This window comes from Procambarus clarkii, chromosome 56 (genome assembly GCF_040958095.1).
Source record: "Procambarus clarkii isolate CNS0578487 chromosome 56, FALCON_Pclarkii_2.0, whole genome shotgun sequence".
Lineage (NCBI taxonomy): Eukaryota > Metazoa > Arthropoda > Malacostraca > Decapoda > Cambaridae > Procambarus > Procambarus clarkii.
The window spans coordinates 27,313,649-27,332,256 of record NC_091205.1 but is presented as its reverse complement, the minus strand read 5'-3'; the positions used below and the strand labels follow the sequence as shown (position 1 = coordinate 27,332,256).

The following is an 18,608-nucleotide window of genomic DNA, read 5'->3' as shown; positions in this document are numbered from 1 at the left end:
ATACTTTTTACTAAGTTGGGAGGAGGAGCAGGTGGCAATAAGAAAATTGAGATATGATGTCCATGAACAATCCTCTCGGAGATACAAGGAAATTTCAACACATTCCAGTTGGTTCAGAGCGTCGACCGCCTCAGTGGCCGCAACAAGAACAACGACACAGATTTCTGAGAAGTGATCGCGTCCAAAACCTGTTGCTACCAGGGTGGAGAGAGTGTTGCCAAGTGTGGGCATCGCGGCACACAAGCATCACGATGTTCCTGCAGGGAATACTTTATGTTGCCTCAATAGGTCGTGTCAGGGAGAGAGAGAGAGAAAAAGAGAGAGAGAGAGAGAGAGAAGAGAGAGAAGAGAGAGAGAGAGAGAGAGAGAGAGAGAGAGAGAGAGAGAGAGAGAGAGAAAGAGAAAAGAGAAAGAGAGAGAGAGAGAGAGAGAGAGAGAGAGAGAGAGAGAGAGAGAGAGAGAGAGAGAGAGAGAGAGAGAGAGAAAAGAGAGGGGGGAATTAATAGTGTTACAGCAGGGTGAAGGTGAAGACACAGTTGCATGATTGTTGGTGTATACATGGGGGGTTATGGGGGGGTTATGTTTGGCATATGGTATGCAAATAGTTCAGTTTTATTAACAGTGATGGATTTAGGGTAATGGGGGTAGGGAAATATACCATTGATAAGCTTGCTACCATCCCCCGGCGCACTACTACGTGCCATCATTTTAAAATCAGTGAGCATTTGTTTTACTCTTAATATTAAAACATTCTCCTAAGATCAAAGTTGTCTTGCAAATCAGGTCTTGACAAAGATTGTGTTTACAACCAACAAACTGTCTAGTCATTGTATCGAGGTTTATCTGCCTAAACAAAAAGTGGGGACAATACTATTAAAAAAGAAGTTCAGATACATGATAATAATTATATTTTAATTGTCATATGTTAATTGAAACTTTTTATAAGGAGGATTGAAAAATAAATAACAGCTCAGTGGACGTGAAGGATTCAGAGGAGTTTGGGTACGGGCCCTTGGACGCATAAATCCGAGAGCTTTTTCTCTCCAGCTTCGCATATAAAGCCAGGCGACGCCCCTGGAACTCAGAAGCCGCTTCTGCCTCGCACCATGAACTCGCTGGCCATCCTGCTGGTCCTCGTGGCCGCCGTCGCTGCTGACAAGATCCCGGACTTCGTGATCCCCGGACAGTGTCCTGCCGTTGACGAGAGCAAGTTGTGGGCCCAACAGGTCCCAAACTTCGCCAACGTGAGTTTTACTTAGGCCTCAGAATTAGTAACACATTATACCACTCCCAGTTCATTAATCAAACATTCAGTGATTCACTTGCTTATAATTTCCTAACATTTTTTACTAAACACGGATGCCCAATAACGATCCTTATAGTGCTTCAACTTCACACGCGTCGGGTCCAGGGTTCGAAACCCATACAGCCAAGGTGCTTGGAACGATTCTTATTGTTTGTTTCATAGCCAAAAAGCTGTTCTTTTTCTGAAACCAAATTCACGGAAAATTTCTTATCACAACAATGTACGCTTAAACATATGCTCATTTTATGAAACTTGATAAACACATGAGTTTAAATTAATACAAAATTTACTGATTAGGATGTACTTTAAGATATGTTTTCTTTTGTTTCAGTATTCTGGAGAGTGGTATGAGTTCTCCCTTATTAAAAACCCATTTCAGGTGATCAACAAATGTGTCCTCAACGAATATTCTTTTGGTAAGACCTATGAAGCATTTTCTTATATATCAGTGCCTTTCCCTTCATATCTGAACTTAGAAGTCTTACTAATTACCTTCGTCGTCTTGATATAAAACTTGTCCCATGACAAACTAAAACACATTTCAGTAATCTGGTTTACTGCTGCTTCTGCTTCCAATGCTGATAGTGTTTCCTCAATTTTCTGTTCCTCTTTTTCCAAAACTTTGGTGAAACTGGTCGTACTCTTAATGACAAACTTTTCAGAATACACAAAAAGTATTATACAAGACACTGGTAGTACAGTTGGGTTCCTTCTCGACTCACAGTCGGGAGACCCGGATTCGAATTACGGGGATAAGGTAGAACAGAAATAGTTAGTTAATTCCTATCACCTAATGAGTGTCCATCTAGCAGTAAATAAGTATCCTTATCTCTTCTGTTCTTATCCCTTTGTTTCGCCTTCTTATTTCATCGTTATTTCTTTTATCATTTCTCTCCCGTTTAATGCTTTTTTTCTTTTCCATTCTTTACTTTTTCACTTACCGGCCACTTTGATTCATCTCACCTTCCAACTTGCTTTATTTTGACTCTCTCTCTCTCTTGTTAACTTACGACTTCATAAAGCTCCAAAAGGGTCCGAAAAGCATTATTTACTTTTAATTTCATATGTAAGATTTGTGTTATTTTTTCACTTACGTTACTCTGACTTCTGCACAAAAGTCTTCAACAAACATTCCGCATCTTCAGATGGTCAACAGTTTCACGTGTCCTCAACTGGCTTCACTCCTAAAGGCAAGTTGTTGAAGCTCACCGGGAAATTGTACGCCAACCCCTTCAATGAATCTCATCTCGTCGTTGACTTCAACAACAGTAAGTATCTGCCACAGCCTCTTGTGGCTATGTCTCATCCAGAGACATAGCCACAGAGATGGTGGCCATGAGTTAGAATGTTGTTTTATGGGCAAGACTGGTACCTTGCTTTCTTTTGTAATATGAATATATAATGTTTAATAATATGTGCACCTGTATAACACTCAAAAGTAGACTAAGTTCTAGTCTAATTTATATATTTATATATAACAACGATCACAAAAACTCTGATCCAAGTATGCGGAAAAACCACATGTGAAAAATAAATAAAGCTAAACGCGTTTTCGGCTCAATTCGCCTTCATCAGAGCAAAATAGAAAAAATAGAATCTGTATCTTGCAAAATAGAAATCTATACACACATTCTATATGAGGATTTCTCCAAATGTTATATTTGTTCGAGGTTGACTAAAAAGAATACAAAATTACTGTAGGTTGAATGTATTACACTTATTATAAAATTACTCGAATAGTCACAAATTTAAGTTACTTTTCAAATAGTCAAAATTTAAGAATAGTCACAGCGTCAAAGGCTTCTCCAGCACCGGCTCTTTTCCAAAGTAAGGTTTAACTATTCTTATTTTGTTGTATTTAACACTACTGAACTGCTCTCACTGTCGACCACACACACACACACATTAGACACTTATATTTTTGTTTATAAAAGAAAGAGACATATAGAAAGAAAAAACAGATAGAGGCAGAGAAAGAAACAGAGAGATGGCGTATGCTGTATCTTAAAGGTTGGCTTGGTGTTGATAGTGTACTTTTATGGCAATAGATGGCGTTTGCTGTATCTTACAGGGTGGCCTGTTGTTGATAGTGTACTTTTATGGCAATAGATGGCGTATGCTGTATCTTACAGGGTGGCCTGTTGTTGATAGTGTACTTTTATGGCAATAGATGGCGTATGCTGTATCTTACAGGGTGGCCTGTTGTTGATAGTGTACTTTTATGGCAATAGATGGCGTATGCTGTATCTTACAGGGTGGCCTGTTGTTGATAGTGTACTTTTATGGCAATAGATGGCGTATGCTGTATCTTATGGCTGCTATTTTTCTTGCCACCCCCCCCCCCCCCCCTCTCTTCCAAATATCTAGCCTCACCCAAATATCTAGGGGGGGGGGATGGTTTGTGGTACGGAACGGGCATAGACTGGTCAAGGTAGGCCATATTGCTTTAAGAAATATTAGCAATTATAGATACTCCCGAGGCCATTATCATACCTTGAGGTTACCTTGAAGTGCTTCCGGGGCTTAGCGTCCCCGCGGCCCGGTCGTCGACCAGGCCTCCTGGTTGCCGGACTGATCAACCAGGCTGTTGGACGCGGCTGCTCGCAGCCTGACGTACGAGTCACAGCCTGGTTGATCAGGTATCCTTTGGAGGTGCTTATCCAGTTCTCTCTTGAACACTGTGAGGGTTCGGCCAGTTATGCCCCTTATGTGTAGTGGAAGCGTGTTGAACAGTCTCGGACCTCTGATGTTGATAGAGTTCTCTCTCAGAGTACCAGTTGCACCTCTGTTTTTCAACGGGGTATTCTGCACATCCTGCCATGTCTTCTGGTCTCATGTGATGTTATTTCTGTGTGCAGGTTTGGGACCAGCCCTCTAATATTTTCCACGTGTAAATTATTATGTACCTCTCCCGCCTGCGCTCAAGGGAGTACAGTTTTAGGCTCTTTAGTCGGTCCCAATAGTTTTAGATGTTTTACTGAGTGGATTCTAGCAGTAAAGGATCTCTGCACGCTCTCCAGGTCAGTAATTTCTCCAGCTTTGAAAGGTGCTGTCATTGTGCAGCAGTACTCCACTCTAGAGAGCACAAGCGTTTTGAAAAGTATCATCATCGGTATAGCATCTCTAGTGTGAAAAGTTCTTGTTATCCAACCTGTCATTTTTCTTGCAATTGTGACGGCTACTTTATTGTGTTCTTTAAAGGTAAGGTCTTCCGACATGAGTACACCCAAATCCTTTACATTGCCTTTTCATTCTATGTTATGATTTGCCTGAGTTTTGTACGTGTTTCCGTTTTTATATTTTCATTTTTTCCATAGCGCATGAGCTGGAACTTATCTTCGTTAAACACCATATTATTTTCTGTAGCCCATAGAAAGACCTGATCTACATCTGACTGGAGGTTCGCCGTGTCCTCTATGTTGCCTACTCTCATGAAGATCCTAGTGTCATCTGCAAAGGATGATACAGTGCTATAGGTTGTGTTCTTGTCTATGTCCGAAATGAGGATGAGAAAAAGTACTGGAGCAAGCACAGTACCCTGGGGACTGAGCTCTTCACGGTTGATGGGCTGGATTTTATTTTGTTGACTATTACACATTGGGTTCTGTTGGTTAGGAAATTGTAGATCCATCTGCCTATTTTTCCGGTAATTCCTTTTGAACGCATTTTATGTGCAATAACACCATGGTCACATTTATCAAAAGCTTTTGCGAAATCTGTGTAAATTACATCCGCGTTATGTTTGTCTTCCATAGCATCTAATGCCATATCATAGTGGTCCAGCAACTGCGACAGGCAAGAGCGCCCTGTTCTGAACCATGTTGTCCGGGGTTATGGAGTTGCTGTGATTCCATGTATTTTGTGATTTTACTTCTTAGCACTCTCTCAAAAATTTTTATGATGTGCGATGTTAGCGCTATCGGTCTGTAATTTTTTGCCTCTGCCTTATTTCCTCCTTTATGAAGTGGTGCTATCTCTGCTGTTTTTAGTATATCAGGAATAACGCCAGTATCTAGGCTTTGTCTCCACAGAATGTGGAGGGCCTGCGATAGTGGTTTTTTACAGTTCTTTATGAATATGGAGTTCCAAGAATCCGGGCCTGGTGCAGAGTGCATAGGCATACTGTTTATGGCTTCTTCAAAATCCAGTGGGGATAGGGTGACGTCTGATATATGATTTGATGTTGGTATCGTATCCATGAAAAATTCATTTGGGTTATCAATCTTTAGTGTGTTTAATGGCTTGCTGAAAACAGAGTCGTACTGCGTCCTCAGTAGCTCGCTCATTTCTTTGTTGTCATCGGTGAAAGTTCCATCTCCCTTTCGCAGGGGCCCGATACTAGATGTGGTTTTTTATCTTGATTTTGCATAGGAGAAAAAAATATTTCGATTTCTTTCTATTTCACTGATGGCCTTTTGCTCTCTTTGCCTCTCCTGGGTTCTGTATGATTCTTGTAGCTTCCGTTCAATTGTTTCTATTTCTCTACCTAACCTTCTTCGCCGTTCTTGAGATAGGGTGCGACTCTCAAGTTGTTCCGCGATTCGTTTTCTTCGCCTATATAGGGAACGACGTTCCCGTTCCAATCTGCATCTCTTCCTCTTTTTCTTAGAGGTATGCGGTTTGAACATATTTCTAGTGCTACTGAGCTTATTTTTTCCAGGCACTGGTTCAGGTTTGCATTTCCTAGCTGTTCTTCCCAGTTTATTTCTGTGAAGTCCTGGTTTATTCGCTCCCAGTTTATCTGTTTATTATTGAAGTTGAATTTGCTGAAATCTCCTCCACCGGGAATCTGGACTGGTTTGAAGGTCTATTCCCCATGGTTGTCATAACTTCAATTAAGTTGTGATCTGAGTAACAGGTATTTGTAATCATTATGTTCCTGATCAATTCATCATTATTAGTGAAAATGAGGTCCAGCGTGTTCTCCTTCCTAGTTGGTTCTACTATTTGCTGGTTTAAGGCAAACCTGTCGCACATCCGTAGCAGGTCATTTGCATGTGCCTGTTCATTTAGGCTACTTCCTGGTCTGATATTACTGTATTAGCCAGGTGCTTCCATTTCAGGTGCCGTAGGTTGAAGTCCCCAAGCAGGATGATGTTCGGAGCTGGATTTGTGAGTCAATAGAGAGTCAATATCATAGAGTCAAGTGTGAAATATTACGTGTGATTAGTGTGCTGTTTTGTCATAATAATAATTTCTTATGCAATTTCTATTTAATCATTTCAATAGATCTTAATAATATATTTTATGTGAGAAGAGGGAGAGGTGGGAAGCATTGGAGAAGCGGGGGGATAGATAGATGGATGGATAGGTGAATATACAGACGGACCCGTGCCACGCCATGTATCCCCCCCCCCTCCCTTATGCATATATGCAATACATATATGTATATGTATTCTCTCGCAGCCTTGGCCGCCCCGTACGTCATCCTGGACACGGACTACACCAACTTCTCCTGCATCTACTCCTGCGTCGGCTTCAACAATCTTTATTATACCGACACTGCTTTCGTCTACACCCGCTCCCCCAGCCTGGATGACAAGTTCGTGCAGCGGTGTGAAGCTGCCTTCAAGAGCATCAATGTTGACACTTCCCGCTTCATAAAGACCGTCCAAGGATCATCTTGCAATTATGGTGCCCAGAGATCACTCTGAGAATCCATCCATAACAATTTAGTATTATGATAACGTTATGGAGGTACTCAGAAAATTAATATTTGCTTCAGAGTCCTTTGAACTTTGCACTATGTAACTTTCTTTCATGTCAGTGACTTGTTGCATAGGCCTATATGTCTTAAGATGGCTTGTGTAGTTAGTGGTAACGAATATTACCATTAAATTATGCTAGTTATGCAGTTTAAGGGGGCATATCGTTTTAAATCGTTATAATTAAAAGTTGTTCAATTTGCTTATAAATTTATTTATGAAATGGTTATAGAAAGGGCTGCAACTGGTCCAAGTTTCACCATCACACCCTAAACAGAAAAGGAGAAAAAAAAATACACAACGTATTATGCAACGAATGTTCAACATTCTCAAATAATCTCAGGGAACACATGTGTCAACTAAAATGGTCTACTATGTGCTGTAGAAGCACAAACTCTTGTAATAATTGTAATATGTATGTGCAATATATTTATATGTAAATTTTTTTTTTTTTTCTTCTTTTTTTTTGGCCAATTTTGTTTTTCGTTTGTTATCAAGGGATTTGCATGAAACTTGCACACCTTGCTCAATGGATGCCTATCTGCAAAGGTGTCAATTATGAACGAAATCTGTCGAAGTCAAGCTCAGCTACAGGTGGCCGAACTTTGATCTTTATTTTACTCAGGAAAGTAATTTACAACTTCAAAAGTACTTCATAGCTTTCATTTATTAATCAATTACATGCAAATTACACCTTATATGTAGAGTTTGTGCTTCTACAGTACGTTGTAGACATTTTAGTCCAAAGTCCATTGTTGATTTTATAAAAATTTTATAACATCATATATTGCATATTTTTGGAAGGGTAACTTTGAATAATTATATTATTGCACTAAACACGTTTTTGATAAAACTACTCACAACAATCCTTTATTATATGCTAATTTTAATATCTGAGTGTTATAGAAAGGATTTTAGTTGACGCATGTGTTCCCTGAAATTATTTGAAAATGTTGAAAAATCGTTGCATAATATGTTGTGTATTTTTTTCTCCTTTTCTGTTTAGGGTGTGATGGTGAAACTTGGACCAGTTGCAGCCCTTTCTATAACCATTTCATAAATAAATTTATAAGCAAATTGAACTACTTTTAATTTATAACGATTTAAAACGATATGCCCCCTTAAAAAGAAGGAAAATTTGATTTTATATCCTTATAATCCCCAATGGTGGAACATTACAATTGTAAACTATTTGAGCTAGAACATACTTTCCAACACTATATCTGTGATTTCCCTGTTATCAGTGACTTCAGACCAAATGGTATGAGGTACTTTGAGCTCTGTAATTACTTCATACACAGGAATATTGGAAAATATTCTTGTGCTGTACCCAGAGTTTGCTAGTGGAGGCTAATAGATCAGCCTCACATTTCATGTTCTCTCCTGATTCCATGTATGACTGACCGTCCTGTGAGGTGGGGATGTTGGATGAGCTTGTAGCTGTTTTTTTCTACACTGTGTAGTTCTTCATACAGAATAGGGTAGCAGAACATTGCTGTGTATACCTAAGCTTGTTTTAAAAAGAAAATACATTGTTTGAGAGGAGTCTTGAAGAAACTGGTACGAGTAATTGTAATGTTTTTGTTTCCTTGATTCAGTGCTTAGCTCTTGTGAAAATCATGAAGTTGTTGTTTAGACAGAGTTGATTTGTTTTTCGTATTGAGGCAGGTATTTACTTCCCTGATTTCATGTATGACTAATCATCCTGTGAGATGGGAATATTAGATAAACTTATAGCTAACTTATTATCTACACTGTGTAATCTTTCATATAAAATAGGGTAGCAGCCCATTGCTGTGTATACCTAAGCTTGATAATAAAAAACAAAACAAAAAATCCTTATATATTTTTATTCAGGTAGAAATATTTTTGTTCCCATAGCTATTTCCCTCAGTTTCTCTCACTGAGGAACAAGAGAAGACTTTGGACGCACCGTCGGAGTGATGTCGACCACAGGAGACGACCTGCTGGCTATGAACTACTTTTCGGTGGTGGAAAACTGTTCTTTACACTGATGACTTTTACACGATGACAATAAATGCGTATTTACAATGGATCATCAGATCGGCCGGAGATAACATTTGGTCTGAATTATCCGGCGTGTGTGGATAATTCAGACACCTGTCTAACATCTGGTAGAAACATTACTACATCACGGGGGAGCAGAAAGCAGAGCAGTTCTTTACCTGGATCCTAAAGAACATATAGAACAAGAGAGGATAAAGAACATGACCATATAAAGAACTTGAGGATAAAGAACGTTTATTCTCACACACTGGCTGAATGTAAGTGTATATGGCAGAGAAGAGAAGGATAATATCACTTACACTGCTTCTTATATGGGGTACTGACCACGCCCAGGATACAGCTAGAATTTGTACAACCACTTACGAAATCTGGATTGCAGCCACAGCAGTCACTGGGTGCGGCTGTGTCAGCCGAGCTCCGCCTTTGCCGCCTGGAGTGTGCGGTGATTGGCTGTTGCTTGTGACGTGACGGGTGCGCTGCGGCTGTGTGGCCGGAAAGGATGGAATCACCATTCCCTGCTGTGAAGCAGTTGTTGACGGCTGGGTTGGAATTCTCCGGCTCGGTGACTTATTCTGCGGTGGAGGTGGATTTGTCGGACCTCCGGCAGGTTGCTGTGACTTCCATCGGGGGCGTCCAGATCATCTCTGCCTATCGGGCGGTCGTTAAGTTTACTACAGCAGATGAGTTTTGCGGCCTTTGTGGGCCGTTATGCTGGGCACTCGTTTACGTTGCCTAAGGGTGCTTGGACTGTGATCGTGTTGGATCGTAGTGGCGCTACGACTTACGTGAGTGTCCATGGTGCACTCTTCGAGTTCCCTGATGATTTGCTGCGCCGATATTTTGGGCAGTTTGGCCGGTGTTGAGCATTCGATGAATGTAATTTCATCTGGCCGACTGAAGGGTGTGATGCCCAATGGGATCCAGACCCTCGCGATGCGGCTTACGTCACAAAGAATAAGTCACGGTGAACTGGAGTGGAACAGTTTATGAACTGTGCTCAGTCATCCTTCCCAACCATGGTTCCAACCTGGCCATTGTTGTATATCTGCTGTATTTGTTAATGTATATATATTAGTGTTGCTGTCTGCTGTATGTGTTAATGTATCCATTACTGACATCACTATTATAAATATTTATTTTCCAGTAACTGTCTTTTTCCTTTATTCAGAAGAAAGTTTTGACGAAGTTAGGTAATTGATTATCTTGTGTATAACAAGTATAATTATTACGATCAAATAATGGTTACTAGAGTATTACTTCCGTCCCTTCCCACATCCTTGTCCTTATATTCCCTTCATGTGTTTCATAGTCTTATGTAGTCTCCATAGTCTTATGTAGACTACCTCTGGTTTAATAACCTCTGGCTGGTTATTAAAGCTCCCACCATAGTTGTTAAAGATTTAGCTACTCAGGACGAAGTGTCCATGTAGCACGGGCTATGGTGAGCCCATAATCTATTCTAACGTGGAACTTTACTTACTCCCACCATAGCTTACTGACCAACCACCAAGAATACTTTTACCCTGAACATATTTCAGGACCAAAGTTAACTCTGTGTATATAAATAGAGACTACCCTAGGGAGGATTGACTAGGCGGTAATCATTCACTGTGGCTTCTGTTCACCCAGCAGAGATTGGGGTACCTGGTTGTTAAACGATTTGGCGGGTCGTGTTCCAGGGACAACTAGTGAGTAGGTCTTACCATGAGCAAAGGTTAAGCTCTCAGGCTGCTAACAGGAGTCAGCAGTCGTCTGTTCCTGTATCTATCTGTGTATTAAAAAAAAAACTGGGTATACCTCTTAGTGTATATATATTATGACGTCTTGATTTAATGCTGTTGCTCCACCCAACATTATTATTATTATTATTATTATACATTTGCATTACGTTATGTTAGTTACGTAGTTCTTATGCATGAATATTTACTAATAAAGTTATTCTCTATTATTCGGTTGTTTTCAGTGTCATTCATGTTATTAACTTCAATTTACCGACATTTATGTTTTTCTATATAAAACAGGAACAAATAGTAACCTATGTTAAAAGGATTTTACATACGGAACAATAACATATGTCAATGTGATGTAAATTATGAACAAAAGTCTCAAAATCATCGAAAATAAAATGTATCAAGTCCTAGCGACTGCCAGGATAATAAAGCCCATAAGTTATCGAACGAGTATACTTTAATTATCTTGATTGGAGTTCATAACTAAAGTAAACCACTCAGTATAGATGTTTCCAGGTAGAGAGTATACCTCACGGAGTAACAATTGTCTGCTGAGGTCCCTTAACGTAATGCTTCGGTTACGGAGAGAATAAACAGGATAAACAATTTATAAAAAATTTATTTCACATGTACATAATATCAGGAAGGTTCACATATGTACATATCGAATGATCCATTTTAAACACATGTGGACACTTGTTTTGTAAACACATGAGGCATATCACAAATCTTAATGTACAAGTTCACAGTCATGGGGGCGTGAGCCGACGAGCTCACAGTTCACAGTCCTATGTGTCTCACCATAGCTTGTGGCCACTTGTAATTAGACACGAGTGTCATTTTACTCTTGGTTAGAAAGTAATATCAAAAGAAGGCGCCAAGCCGGTAAGGTTATGTAGCACTGACTGTTGGTAAGATAAGGTCACGTTTATGTACATGAAAATATGGGAGACGATAGCGGAAGAACAGTGAGATTGTTGTTTTGATAATTGTGAAATGTTATGGAGCCTTAAGCTCTATAGACGCACTCAGCCGTCTGCGAGACAGGCACGAACTTGGAGAACTCGACACCGTTCTTCCTGAAGACAGCGGCACACTTCTCGACGGCGGGTCCTGAGGTCTGGGGGGTACGGGATAAAACGAAGCCGAACTCTGCCTTGTAGTTGTCGGTGGTGATGCAGGAGTAGACGCAGGAGTAGGTGTCGTAGTCAGTCTCGATGACCTCATACGGCGAGGCGAACACTGGAGAAACAAAAACAATTTAGTGACTAAGAACTTGTTTGCGCATTCTAAAAAGTGCAACATTTATACTTTTTAATATTAATGATTCTGTTGATGAAGATTGTGGGCAAGACTTACCTGAAGGAGCATCAATGAGCATGTGAGCGGCTGGGAACTCCTTAGTTGGGTAGACCTTAAAGTCAATCTTCAGATATTCTCCCTTCGGGTTTAGGCCGGCGGTGGTCACCTTGAAGCCGTAGTCGCTATCGGAATAGTCATAGTTGGAGTGGATGCATCCAGTCACCGGCTGGTAAGGGTTCTCGATGATGTGAGTCTGGTACCAACGGCCAGCGTACTGCAGAGAAAATGTGTAATGTTGAAACATCACGATATGTTACTTATAATATGTCGCAAACCATCAAAGGTTTGTCCTTATCAATACTGCACACCCATATACAATATAGGGAAGTCATAACCGTGATTCATTAATCGGTATTAACCACACAAAAGATCACTCACCTTCCTGAGGTCAAAGTTGTCCTGGTTGGCAACTGAGGCACATTTACCAGGAGAGACAAAGCTTGGAATACCGTCGGCGGCCACACAGGCCACGAGGGCGACAGTGAGGAAAGTTGTGAACATGATGCGCGCTTGACTGACTCTGAGGTCCTGGCCCCCTGCCCATGCTTATATAGAGGAGGCAACCTCCTCCAAAAAATGGAGGGCGGAGCGTAGTACACGACCATTTCCTTGACTATAATGACTCAGATACTGTTTTGTGAATATTATTCATTACAGTATTTAATAATTTCAGTAATAACATTTGACTGCCAATGTTATACTTTAATTGTAAGTAAGAAAAGATGTTCATTGGGGTATGGAGTCAGTAGTTTGGACAACCGCTGACCTCCGCCAGTCTTATATAAAGCCAGGCGACGCCCCTGGAACTCAGAAGCCGCTTCTGCCTCGCACCATGAACTCGCTGGCCATCCTGCTGGTCCTCGTGGCCGCCGTCGCTGCTGACAAGATCCCGGACTTCGTGGTCCCCGGCCAGTGTCCTGCCGTCGACGAGAGCAAGTTGTGGGCCGAACAGGTCCCAAACTTCGCCAACGTGAGTGCTCCTAAATACACACATGCAACATATGTGTTATAAATCACCAACACAACCACTCAGTGATCCAAACTTCCATCACATCATTTGCGTTATATAAATGTGCAACTTCACTTAAATGTTAAGAGTTGATAATTAAAGATTATCGGGATGTAATTAAGGAATGTTTTCTTGCCTTGCAGTATGCCGGCGTCTGGTACGAGTTCGCACTTACTAACAACCCTTATCAGCTGATCAACACCTGTGTCCGCAATGACTATTCCTTCGGTAAGTACGGTTGGGCTCGTTCTGTACTCACAATCGAGAATCCTGTGAGAGACAGAAATAATTTGACACATTTCCTGTAACCTAATGCCGCTGTTCACCTAGCAGTAAATAGACACCCGGGAGTTAACCAAGTTGTTGAGTTGTTTCCTGGGGAGAGACAGTAGTTCGGCCTTGTGTGGCGGGGGTCTAGATATAATCTTAATCTAGATATAACAATAAGAACCTAGATCTATAAATATACAAACTGGCTGTTCCCGACATAACTAATTATTATTATATTGTTATGATATAATTTTTCCTGTTAGGTGCCAAACGCTTTAGAGATAATACGAGAAACTTGCGTCAACATGCAGCTGTAGAATACATGTGTTATAAGTTTGTTTATTTTCCAGGAAAGTAATATAACATTCCATTTTCTCAGACGGTAAACAGTTTGATGTGTCATCAACGGGCGTGACTGCTGACGGCAGCCTGTTGAAGCGCAACGGGAAGGTGTACCCCAACCCCCTCGGTGAACCTCATCTCACCATCGACTACGAGAACTGTAAGTAGTAGCAGCAGCTCCTTGTGACCTCGTCTTTATGTGACCATAACATAGAATGTTATATGATATTTTCCAACCCATCCTCCTAACATGATAGTTCCTGTAGGAACCATATGGTCAAAAGTACCAATATGTAGTGGTGGTCCACCAAACGTTGACGTTTGGTATTACTGAATTTGGACAAACGGTAACTTTTTAACCGCAACATAAATATAGAATCTAACCCAACCTCTCATCGCAATCCTATGCCTAATATATGATATCTTAGACCTAATATAGTACATAAATGAGATATTCTAGGTCTAGAAAACTTTAAGTTGGATTGTAACTTTATTTTTTAGGACGTTTGAAAATTTTAAGTACGAACAGTAAAGTATTTGGTGGACCATCACTACATATTGGTATTTTCGACCAAATAATTACTATACCCACTGTCTTTTAAGGAAGATGTGTTGATATGTACAGTGTACAATTATCCTAATGAATATGACGTGTCTAATTACAAACTTTTTTGATTAGTCACATTCTGTGTTTTGCAATTTTCCAGCGTTTGCCGCCCCGTACGTGATCCTGGACACGGACTACACCAACTTCGCCTGCTTGTACTCCTGCGTCAGCTTCAACTTCAATCATCACACCGACTTTGCCTTCATCTTCACCCGGTCCCCTAGCCTGGATGGCAAGTTCGTGAAGCGGTGTGAAGCTGCCTTCAAGAGCATCAATGTTGACACTTCCCGCTTCACCAAGACGCCCCAAGGATCATCTTGCAATTATGATGTACAGAAAACTCTTTAATTGTCTTTGTCGAGCGATTTTTACATAATGTCATGGTAACATTTTTGTAGTTTGCGAATAATAAATTTATACAAAAAGACTCGTTTTGTATTCTTTAACAACTGAACATAAAGACAACTAGATGGAGCTCTTCATATGTACTTGTTCTCTTAACTGGACGTTTACTGAAGGCTGAGAATGTCTCACTAATGATCCAGACTGATGTAAACAGCTTTTGGTCTAAAGTAACAATGAAAGTTTCCTAGAAACTCATTTGTGCTGCATTTGTTGCGAGTAACAAATTATATGGCTAGAACCATTTTCAATGTACAGCATATGCAAAAAAATTTAATGGCCTGAAACTTGTATTGGAAAGCGCTAGTATCTCTTGACATTATATTTATATCCCAAACTTCATTTAATGGTGCTTTTTATATAGTACAGTATGCTACTGAAGGTAATGGTAAATGTGACAACTTTTTCAAGGTACCCCAGCCAAGAGTAAGAATATGAGCGCTATCACCCATCCAGCTACTGACCAGCACATGTAGAACACTTCTGTCTTCTATCATGCTAATTTCATGCAAGGAAAGGTGATTGTCAGGAGCAAGTAGAGAGAGGCAGAGCAACACTAAGTTTTCCTTCAGTAAGCTGCTTTGGCTTCTCAGACTCAGGCTCTCAGACACAGGTTCTCAGACTCAGGCTCTCAGACACAGGTTCTCAGACTCAAGCTCTCAGACTCAGGCTCTCAGATACAGGTTCTCAGACTCAGGCTCTCAGACTCAGGCTCTCAGACTCAGGCTCTCAGACACAGGTTCTCAGACTCAGGCTCTCAGACTCAGGCTCTCAGATACAGGTTCTCAGACTCAGGCTCTCAGACACAGGTTCTCAGAGAGGCTACATATACACTACTTGGGGTTTATGGCCTGATAAAGCAGACTTGAAATCTGAAGAAAAACTAGAGTCCATTTTTTATTCCCTTCTGAACCGCCAGGAGTCATCTTATATTAATAAGTTCAGTTTAAAAACATATTTGCAAGATATATAATACACATATCATAGAGGTTAATGATATTAATTAAATCGTACTTCGATTTAATAGAGCACATTGACAAAACGCAAAAGAAAGAACGCATTTAAATAGTTCTGTCATGAACGAAACGTATCTACAAAAAGAAAAAGAACTCTTTCGGGACAATCAGTCACACAAAAGAGTGTACCCTGTCGTGGACAGGTATATGGTGTCTACTGTCATAGACAGGAATATGGGGTACCCTGTCAGGAGACAGGAAGGTCGAGCATGATCGATCGTGGACACCAGAGCTAAGAGTCGGGCTTTCCAGCAGAACTGTACTAACCTCCAACACACACCCCTATAGTGAGAGCCGTCTGGAAGGGTTAATAATGTTGACTTAATAAGACAAGTGTCATCACTCGGGATACAGCCAGAGAGACTATGGCTCTGTAACGTTCAGGAGGAACCAGACCTGTGTTTACCTGAGACATAAATGAGGATAGAAATCATCAAGTAAATCATCATCAATTAAATATTTCGAACAATCTTCAAGGACAGATGATTGGATCAGCTAAACAATTGGTGCCTTACGGTCAACTTCATGTATGTCTTAATGAAAGGATCTGAGCATTTTCTTGGTTTAAAACTCATCATCAGAATCTTACTTTGTAATCTATATCTGCAGAAGAGGATGTCTATCTGTCTGTCTGTCTGAGGTTGGAGGCCAGACTCTAGGGGCTAGACTCACATAGTTCTGGAAGTTTAATCATAGGGAATAAGGAGGTTATGGGAGTGTCATAGGCCAGTCGGGGGTCTGCCCAAGTGCTACACATTAAGAAATATCAACAGCTATAGCGACACGTGCGATTTTCATGAAGTATGAAATAAAATCAGAGGATGCGTTTCCCATAGAGTTTTTATGATTACCTATATTGTATATATACGGGTTACAGTATTACATTTTCAGAGAGAGAGAGAGAAAGGGGGTGAAGATGAGAGTTTGAGAGAGAGAGAGAAAGGGGTGGATATGAGAGTTTGAGAAAGAGAGAAAGAGGTGGATATGAGAGTTTGAGAAAGAGAGAAAGGGGTGGAGATGAGAGAGAGAGAAAGGGGTGGAGATGAGAGTTTGAGAGAGAGAGAGAAAGGGGTGGAGATGAGAGTTTGAGAGAGAGAGAGAAAGGGGTGGAGATGAGAGTTTGAGAGAGAGAGAGAAAGGGGTGGAGATGAGAGTTTGAGAAAGAGGGTGGAGAAGGATAAGGGCTAAGAGAAGAGGGGGATAGCAGGATAGGTAGTCAGTTCGTGGTCCGAGGCACGTACCCACAATCAGCTTCAGGGTGCCATTAGTGGAGAGCGACACCTGCGTGTGGGTCTAAGGTCGCCTTCTGAGAATTATCTAAACTTGTGTGCGAGCGATTCCAAGTATTTCTACCAGGCGCTCCTCCCACTTTTTTTTTTATACATATATGAAGCAACTAACAATAGCAACAGGACGAAATGCGGAACCACGTTGTCAGTCTGGCCATTATACCCACAAGCAGTCCCTCACCGTCGTAATAACTAGCAGTTATGTATTGGTGCTACTGTTTTTAATACTATTGTAATTTTTTTTTGTAACTGAGTATAATCTTTGGAAATGTATACGTACTTGAAGAGCAGAGATAGTAAATATAGGAGTGGAGGAGAGAGAGGAGGCTTTGTACATGGTATTATAAAAAAACATGTATCTAATGTACATGGATGTTTTATCAAAACCATGTACGTTAGGTACATGATTTTGATAAAGGGCCAGGGTGGCTAACCCCTGTAAAGCTGACTCACGCTACTAACACCAAGACAAGGTGTGTGGGATTTATATTTTTAGATGTGATAGACGAGGTCTCGGTACGACTCAGTGAGTGAAAACACTTAGTAACCTTGCTACTGTTACCAATATTATTTTTGGAAATCATCTGATCAGGGGATCTGCTGATAGAAAATGTGCGAGCGATATATATATAGATATAGATATACTATCTATACTGACTATCTCTATACTGGTCTAGAGAGTATAGTTATTTATAGCCTGATTTTTTTTCTGTATATCTTGAGGTTATCTTGAGATGATTTCGGGGCTTAGTGTCCCCGCGGCCCGGTCCTCGACCAGGCCTCTACCCCCAGGAAGCAGCCTGTAGCAGCTGTCTAACTCCCAGGTATCTATTTACTGCTAGGTAACAGGGGCATCAGGGGTGAAAGAAACATTTTGCTCATAATTTTTCGCTTCCACCGGGGATCGAACCCGGAACCTCAGGACTACGAATCCGAAGCGCTCTCCACCCAGCTGTCAGGCGCCCCTAATATAAGGGGATATACGACCAGATTCCAGATAGTAACCAGAGGGCGAGACAGAGTAGCAGAGAGGTCCAAGACACCAGTCGTGATAGTGTTTACCCTTCCTGTAGTGGATGTGAACCATAGAGCTGGTACAGGACACATCAGTCTCGCTTTAATACCTTGTTCTTAGTTTAGTTCTTGATAAGAACATAAGAACATAAGAACAAAGGTAACCGCAGAAGGCCTATTGGCCCATACGAGGCAGCTCCTATCTATAACCACCCAATCCCACTCATATACTTGTCCAACAAATTTTTATGTTCCGAATTCTGACTTCTTGTCCGTGTTGGAAATATTTGAAGTGTTGCATATGTTTCTTTCAAAATATCCATTCAATATATTTGTGTAGCTTAATGTTCATTGATTCAGGAAAGATGTAAACTCTTTCAAAATAATTGGTTGTGTGTGTGTAACTTTTAAAAATTTCCTTGTACATTAGAAATATTATTATTTTATTTAACTTTTGACCTTAATCTAAAGCTGGCCAACTTTACTGTTCTCTTCAGTAGTATACTGCACTACATAAATACCACCATT

General features: G+C 40.7%; 3 protein-coding genes across 3 annotated transcripts; 2 read left to right on the top strand and 1 right to left on the bottom strand.

The window, feature by feature from the left end:
• Nucleotides 1–1,087: 1,087 nt before the first annotated feature.
• Nucleotides 1,088–7,103, top strand: LOC123770950 (crustacyanin-C1 subunit). Its single transcript, XM_045763124.2, has 4 exons — nucleotides 1,088–1,244; nucleotides 1,638–1,722; nucleotides 2,452–2,574; nucleotides 6,713–7,103. Exons 1-4 carry the CDS (start codon nucleotides 1,107–1,109, stop codon nucleotides 6,958–6,960), a joined length of 594 nt encoding a protein of 197 aa, XP_045619080.1. The 5' UTR covers nucleotides 1,088–1,106; the 3' UTR covers nucleotides 6,961–7,103.
• A 4,267-nt stretch (nucleotides 7,104–11,370) lies between these two features.
• LOC123770822 (crustacyanin-A2 subunit-like) lies at nucleotides 11,371–12,663 on the bottom strand. Its single transcript, XM_045762987.2, has 3 exons — nucleotides 12,510–12,663; nucleotides 12,129–12,345; nucleotides 11,371–12,011 (listed from the first exon to the last, which is right to left on the bottom strand). The coding sequence occupies exons 1-3, from the start codon at nucleotides 12,630–12,632 to the stop codon at nucleotides 11,779–11,781; spliced, it is 573 nt and encodes a 190-aa protein (XP_045618943.1). The 5' UTR covers nucleotides 12,633–12,663; the 3' UTR covers nucleotides 11,371–11,778.
• Nucleotides 12,664–12,944: 281 nt separating this feature from the next.
• On the top strand, nucleotides 12,945–14,786 carry LOC138353032 (crustacyanin-C1 subunit-like). Its single transcript, XM_069305670.1, has 4 exons — nucleotides 12,945–13,101; nucleotides 13,284–13,368; nucleotides 13,790–13,912; nucleotides 14,460–14,786. Exons 1-4 carry the CDS (start codon nucleotides 12,964–12,966, stop codon nucleotides 14,705–14,707), a joined length of 594 nt encoding a protein of 197 aa, XP_069161771.1. The 5' UTR covers nucleotides 12,945–12,963; the 3' UTR covers nucleotides 14,708–14,786.
• The last annotated feature ends 3,822 nt before the right edge of the window (nucleotides 14,787–18,608 follow it).

Bases quoted from the DNA above. Each gene is read 5' to 3' on its own strand.
- LOC138353032 (XM_069305670.1), top strand. From the start codon at position 12,964: ATGAACTCGCTGGCCATCCTGCTGGTCCTCGTGGCCGCCGTCGCTGCT. The intron at 13,102-13,283 runs GTGAGTGCTCCT...CTTGCCTTGCAG, and splicing joins AGGTCCCAAACTTCGCCAAC to TATGCCGGCGTCTGGTACGA. The intron at 13,369-13,789 runs GTAAGTACGGTT...CCATTTTCTCAG, and splicing joins CCGCAATGACTATTCCTTCG to ACGGTAAACAGTTTGATGTG.
- LOC123770950 (XM_045763124.2), top strand. From the start codon at position 1,107: ATGAACTCGCTGGCCATCCTGCTGGTCCTCGTGGCCGCCGTCGCTGCT. The intron at 1,245-1,637 runs GTGAGTTTTACT...CTTTTGTTTCAG, and splicing joins AGGTCCCAAACTTCGCCAAC to TATTCTGGAGAGTGGTATGA. The intron at 1,723-2,451 runs GTAAGACCTATG...CCGCATCTTCAG, and splicing joins CCTCAACGAATATTCTTTTG to ATGGTCAACAGTTTCACGTG.
- LOC123770822 (XM_045762987.2), bottom strand. From the start codon at position 12,632: ATGTTCACAACTTTCCTCACTGTCGCCCTCGTGGCCTGTGTGGCCGCC. The intron at 12,346-12,509 runs GTGAGTGATCTT...TTTTCTCTGCAG, and splicing joins ACAACTTTGACCTCAGGAAG to TACGCTGGCCGTTGGTACCA. The intron at 12,012-12,128 runs GTAAGTCTTGCC...TTGTTTCTCCAG, and splicing joins GCTCATTGATGCTCCTTCAG to TGTTCGCCTCGCCGTATGAG.